Here is a 7,477-nt window from a genome sequence, read left to right on the forward strand (position 1 = left end):
GTTAGATTAGATTAGATTATAGCAAATCCTAAGATATAAATCCGAAATATTGTAAATTTCTATTACAATTATAATGAGAAAGTTGCTTATGATCGATTGTACATCTTCACTGTATTACATGTAGATGATAAATATATTTTTAATATTAAATTAATGAAAATCCGTAGTTATATAAATACATTATTGTTTTAATGAAAATAATAAAGGATCAACATTCTTTTTAAAAGTATTTTATCTAAATTGTAATTATTTAACTATATATATAAGAGACTCGTATGATATTTATTAAATATTTATTTATAAAGTATTATTAGATAAAAAAATTAAAAAAGCATGGTTATTTTTTAATAGTGAAAAAGACTTGGTTCTAATTTTATGAATTATAGGAACTAATTATTGCAACTAATAAATCAAAAAATAATATTAACCAAATAAATTATTGAATTGAATGTTATTAAAAAAGCAAACCAAAGAAATACATATATTTTTAGAAAGATTAATGAAATAATTTATTAATAATTTTTAGAATGATTAATAAATGTGTAATTAGAAATTGTAATAAAATAATATTAATTGTTCTAGAATATAATATATTTACATTTTCCAAATATTTGTTTTAACATCACAAAGTAATATTTATTATCCAAATCCTCTTTAATTGAATTTTTAATTATTTAAAACTTTATTATCCAATTTATATTTGGCATATGCAAAATTGTAAATAAATATATTAACATGATTTATGTATGATACAATATATTGTAGAAATCAGTTAGAATTTAATCTAGAATTGTGACATATTACAACAATGTCAATAAAAATAAAACATTTTTTATTAAATTAAACTGATATTATAAAATAATTTCAATATAATAAAAATTAATTGATTCTTTAATTGATCATTATTGAAATAAATAACATCTTTGGATGGAGCAAATTGATTTATCGATCTCAATTCTTTTTTATTATGTATTCAAGGAATGAATATAGGTAATTATAAAAATTATAATCATTATAAAAATTATCTTAAACGATTAATCAAATACTAAAGTAATAAATTATAATTAATATAATATATGCTGCGATAATCATTTATTGATCATCATCATGGGTAGTATGTTATTTCTTTTACCATTAAACATAATTTATTCTAATTCTCCTCTAACGAGTTTCTACAGGAGGAGAATGTGTGAGATCACATTATCCTTATTGTTATTGCTAGATTAGACAGAGGTTACGTGACCAAGCTTCCTCCAAAGCCAAACATCGCATCGTGTCATATGTACAATAGAATTTCCATTATCCAAAATAATAGGGAGATATTGTTCAAATAAAAGATTTTTGGATAATAGAACGCAGATTTTTCTTAAATAAATTATTCTATATTTTGAGGAAAATAAAACGATTATTTATAACAAAATTATGTAAAAAAGATTTTTATTGTAAAAATTAGGGATAATATATATATTTACTGTTAAATTGCATAAATTTTTAAATATAATATACATATGGTTGAATTATTTGTAAGTAATTTTCAGTTTTATTTTCCTGTGATTAATGCCAATAATTATAAATTTCCAATATTATAAATATAATCGAACTCTATGAAACAATTTCATCTTATAAAAAATTATAATTTCTTTTTATAATTAAATGCTTCAATTTCATATATTTGAATTTATATAAATGTAATTTTTTATAATTTTTTATAACATAAAAAATCGAAAAATTTTTGTATACTTATTTTTGTATAATTTTTTTATAAATGTAATTTATATTATACAAAAAAATGTAATTTTTGTATACGAAAATGTCTTACGAAAATATTAATAACATTTTATGTAAATATGTAATATGTATATGTAATATATATAAATATATATTTAATTTAACTTACCTTTACTCTTGGAATGAACAATTATATAAATAATTAATAAATTGTACAATTATAATATAAATGGAAAACATTATATTTTAAACATATTTTTATATAATATAATATATTCAGTATATAACTCTTTTGTTACATATTGCTATCTATATATTGTAATGCATATTTAATTTTCTTTAGAATGAATGTATAATATTTTATTTATTTTCAATTTTCAAATTTAAAATATTATATATACAACGATGAATTACCACTGAATTGGTATTAATTCTGCAACATTTTGTTTTTGATTATTTTAAAACTTTTTTCTCGATTAATAAAAATTATAATAGAAAAATTATACATACTTATAAAGTGCTTATTTTATTATTTTATATAGATGCTTGCGACAACAACATTTTAAATATCAGTAGCAAGATTAATTCCATTAAATTTAAACATATTATATAATGCAATGAACAACAATCTTGCATATCTAATCATTCACTGCAATTTATCTTAAAAGGGAAGTCAAAAAATAAAAGAAGAATCTGCGTATCGCTTACTGAAAAACATATTTCTCTGACTGACTGAAAAACATATTTCTCAAACGTATATATGTTCATAAGTATTGCGTGATATTTTCCCTCTGCACCTGTTCAATACCATAGATCGCGCCAATGTATAATGCAACCAATAATTATTATCTTCGACTCAGATATTATCTCTGATTTCAGTGCAAAAATTATTTCCCAGATTATTTCACTTCAAAGTATTATACTATATTCAATGTATGATTTATTAAATTCTTAGTGCATACAGAATTTTATTAACAGACAATGTCTGCAATCATTCAATTGTTTTCGAAGTAATGTAATAGTATTCTGCCATCCAACGATCTACACGTATCATTCTATTTTATTCTTTCATTCCTCTTCGTTCGATTCATAAAGCACACTGTCTTTTGAAATTATGTTGGAAAAAGCGACACCAAAGAAAGTTATAGATATTATTCGGTTCAGTGTGGCTATATGTTTCTGTTGGCCATATCCTCTCAATAGTAGCAGAAATCAAATTTTTAGTTTCAAAGTTTTACAAATCAGTACCGTGATTAGCGCGTTTATGATACTTCTTCCTTTATTGTATTCAATTTATTTGCACAATGACGATGTCATACATATCTCTAAATGCATCTGTATATCAATAGGTGTTACTCAACTTATTGTCCAAACTCTTATATGCTTCATCAAACACAATTCATTACAAGTAAGTTATTTAGTTTTTTTTAGATATTTAACATTATTGTTAGTATTATTGTACAGTTATTATTGTTAATATTATTATTAATATTATGTATAATAATAATAATATTGTAATACTGATAATTGTAATAATAATAATAATAATATTGTAATATTGATATCAATATTTAATATTAATGTATATATGATGAACAAGAAAAGATTAAATATGTTTGGATAAAATAACATTTTATTTGTTTTTAACAAATATATATTGAATTATATTTGTATATAGAATCATCTGTTTTCGTTCGAATTTTATTTAATTATGAAAAAAAAATTTATATTAGATTGTATTAGATTTTTTCTATTAATTTTTTTTTTATCTTCTATATTTTTTTTCCCATATCTTTTTTTCATTTATTTGTATGCTTCTTTTACCATGTTCTTTCAAATAATAAATAATAAATGATTTTTATTTTAAAATTTCGCAATATTCTTTAAATTGATAATTGATCATTTATTATTATATAGTTTAGACAAATTTTTATATTTCTATAAAATTTTTCACAACAAGAATATTATTTTTCCAATAAAATAAATCATTTTTTAAAAATAAAATTTTAATTCTAAAAATTGAAAATTAAAAAGATGATGCTAAAATATTTCTTAACAAAACTTTTTAACAATTTTTATAATTGAAAAAAGCTGTTAAAAAAATTTCCAATTTAAAATATTCGATTTTTTATTCATTTAATTTTATTTAAAAATACGAATTATTATATTTTCATTATATTTATCATAATATTAATAAACTTTATAATTCATTTTATTGCATTTCTTGCTTATAAATATTGTGATTATAATTCTTTGTGCAATATTCATATTTTTAATAATCATATTAATCAAGATTTTTGGCATAATATTATTAAATTTCACGTATATTTTGAACAAAAGGACACATTTTCTACATACCTGAATCTATTATATGAATTTATTGCATAAAAATTTTTAATCTAGTCATAAAATTCTTATAAGTTATTTATAATTATAAATAATATTTATAAATAATTAATTATTTATAATTATTTATAAATAATTAATTACAATATTTTATATTAGTATATATAATAATATTATAATTACTATATTATTATAATATATAATAATATAATATATAATATATATAATATTATAATATTTATAAATAAATTATTTTTTACTTGTATTTTCGAAAAGAATTCGAAGAATTGAAATTTTTAAATAGAAAGATATCGAATATCAAATTCTTAAAAATTAAAAAAATTAATCTACGGATTATATTTGTAAATAAATATCTATCATTTATTATACTTTAACTACTGGTTGCAGCGTGTTGTTGAAGAAATGGTGAAATGTGTCAAAGAAGCGCAACAAAACGAAATAGAAATCTTCTCTAAATATATCGAAAAATGCAAGATATTCTATGGAAGTTCCATAATATTTTCATATTTGACTTCGACAGCTTTTATGCTAGGACCTATAATACTGCCAATTTCTTTTCCATTTGACGCAGAATATCCTTTTCATGTTAACCATTCGTTGGTAGCTATCATTATATATATACATCAATCTTTAGTTGGCTATCAATGCTCTGCAAATGTATGCGCAAGCGTATTCGGAGCACTTTTACTTTGGTTTACGGTCGCAAGATTCGAATGTTTGATCGTGGAATTCCAGAAATGTACAGATATTGATATGGTGATTGTTTGTGTTAAGAAACAAGTACAATTAAGGAGGTAAACGTAACATAATAAAATAATATATATTACAGTGATTCGCGAAAGTATTTGAATATTTTTTCATCTTTTAAATATATTAAAATATTAATGATCAATGATTTTATTTTTAATGAAGTTATAAGTATAAAGAATCATATATGGGACAATTGTTTTCTTGAAACAATAATAAACAAAGAATGACAGAGCTTTTCGATTTAAATGATTTTGAAATATCATTTAAAATATCATCGTTTTAAAGATCATCATTTTGAACAATTTATATTAGATGGATTTTTTCCAAATATTCGCAAAAATATATTTAATACTATATACGATATATAAATATATATACGATATGCATATATCGTATATATATAATTGTTTTTATTCATAATTTCTTAATGAGCACAAAATCTTCAAAATAATATTTAATATAATTTATTAACAATATTAAAAAAAATCATTGAGATCGGAGGTTGGTATGTTTTTACAAGTAATAATAATGAATATTTATTTAAATTTTCTGTTCAATAAAAAAATTATTCTCATATATAATTTGTTATGCTTTCCATATGTATTAATTTTTATTTTAATTAGAATTCTAAAATTCTAAAATTATGAAAATCTTTGTAAGATAATGTTTAAATACTTTCGTAAGTCATGCTATATGTTCATCTAATTTTCATTTTATTCTTCATTCTAGATATGCGAAAGAAGTAATCAAATGTTTTCGTTATATAGTACTTTATAATATAACAATAACAACATTTGCTTTGATTATTTCCTGCATTATTTTACTTATGGTAAGTAACACTTGTAATACTTTGCATATTGTATATTATACGAATTAAAGATACAAATTGTAAACAGAATGTACCACTAATTGTGAAAATGCAATTCATAATCATATGTGTCACTATAATGACAGAGATCTATATATATGCATGGCCAGCTGACTATGTGAAGAATATGGTAAATTATTATTATATTTTATTATTTATTTACTTTATAATTTATGAGTTTTTTATAAATACAATTAACAATTTCACAGAGTATAAACATATCGAGAAGTGTATACGAGTTATCATGGTATGAACAGACATTAGAAATGCGAAAGTATTTACTTAACGTGTTGATATATCAAAAACCAATAACGTTTTCCATCAACTGTATAGTACCAGAACTTACTTTACGTTATTATTGTTCAGTAAGGCAAATTATTTTTTAAATATTTTTTGCGATATAAATTTAAAATAGAATATTACATTTTATTCTAAAAACCATCGAACATCGGAAAATGTTAGATTAAATGTTTATATTAAATGTTACTTAAGCTATGTCTAGCAAATCCTAAGATTAATCTATCAATGCCAATATAAATTCGAAATATATTATGAAATCAATTTATTATAATATCGATCATGTCGTTTAAGAATTGTTCCATATTTTATTTTTATATTCTTCGCTGTAAATAAATATTAATAAAATATGATGATTTTTGTGAAAAGTCTAAATCGATTATCAATTTAATAGTATATTTATGTAATATGAATAATATATATTTTTATGCCAATTTATAAATAGCTTTTTAACTGGTTTACTTATTATATTTATTAATTGCTTGTTTTGAATTATTGATAAATCTTAAGATTTATTGGAAAAAATCTAATATTTTCTGATATTTAAGCTTTTATAGTAACATATACGAATAATGAATTTATAAAATTTCAGTATCTCTCCAATGCTTTCTCCATCTTTACTACATTACGTATTTTATTAGAAGATAATTCAACATAAATTTTATGTATTAGACTAATTATAATGAATAAAATCCGTAATTATATATGTATGAATCTTATTATTGTATTAATAAAAATAATGAAAAAAAATATTCTTGTTAAGAATATTAAAAATATATTTATCTAAATTATTTTATCTAAATTATAATAATCTAAAAATATAAATGAATTCATATGATATTTATTTACAAAATACTAGAATAAAACTTCTATTATCAAATAAGATAGATAAAATTTTTAAGATAAGAGAGTTTTTGAATAATGGAACACAGATTTTTTTTTTAAAGAATTATTTTATATTTTAAAAAAAATTACAACAAAAAATATAAAAAAATGTAAAAAATAATGATATAAAAAATGATTTTTATTGTAAAAGTTAAAGATCTCATATTTTTTAGTTATTATTGCTAGTTATTAAATTATATAAATTTTAAAATATATAAATAAATGTTTATAACTAATTTTATAACTAATTAGTTCATAATTAATTTTGAATTTCATCCTTCTGTTTTTTTAAAAATAATGATTTTGAATTTCAATGTTATATAGGTAATATTATATAGGTAACATTAATGAAATAACTTTATTTTTCAAGAAATCATTTATAATTTGATTTTAACTTTACCTTCGTATTGAATCTATAGAAATTTTTAATTTCATTTTCTAATATCATATATTAGATATCAATAAGGCAATAAATAAAGATATTGCGCAGCCAACCATAAAATCTGATTTGTTGCACATTTCGATTTAATCTTCGTTTGACTTATATTTTACTTTCTACAGTAAATATTAAACATAGCAATT

The 7,477-nt window shown here is 19.8% G+C and overlaps 1 protein-coding gene across 1 annotated transcript; it reads left to right on the plus strand.

Annotated features, from left to right (window-relative positions):
- The first annotated feature begins 2,842 nt into the window (after positions 1 to 2,842).
- On the plus strand, positions 2,843 to 6,668 carry LOC122717583. Its single transcript, XM_043941803.1, has 6 exons — positions 2,843 to 3,136; positions 4,483 to 4,889; positions 5,575 to 5,674; positions 5,742 to 5,843; positions 5,923 to 6,078; positions 6,603 to 6,668. The coding sequence occupies exons 1-6, from the start codon at positions 2,843 to 2,845 to the stop codon at positions 6,666 to 6,668; spliced, it is 1,125 nt and encodes a 374-aa protein (XP_043797738.1).
- The last annotated feature ends 809 nt before the right edge of the window (positions 6,669 to 7,477 follow it).

Source organism: Apis laboriosa, unplaced genomic scaffold (assembly GCF_014066325.1).
Source record: "Apis laboriosa isolate Shangri-la unplaced genomic scaffold, ASM1406632v1 scaffold53_cov140, whole genome shotgun sequence".
In the NCBI taxonomy this organism is placed as follows: domain Eukaryota; kingdom Metazoa; phylum Arthropoda; class Insecta; order Hymenoptera; family Apidae; genus Apis; species Apis laboriosa.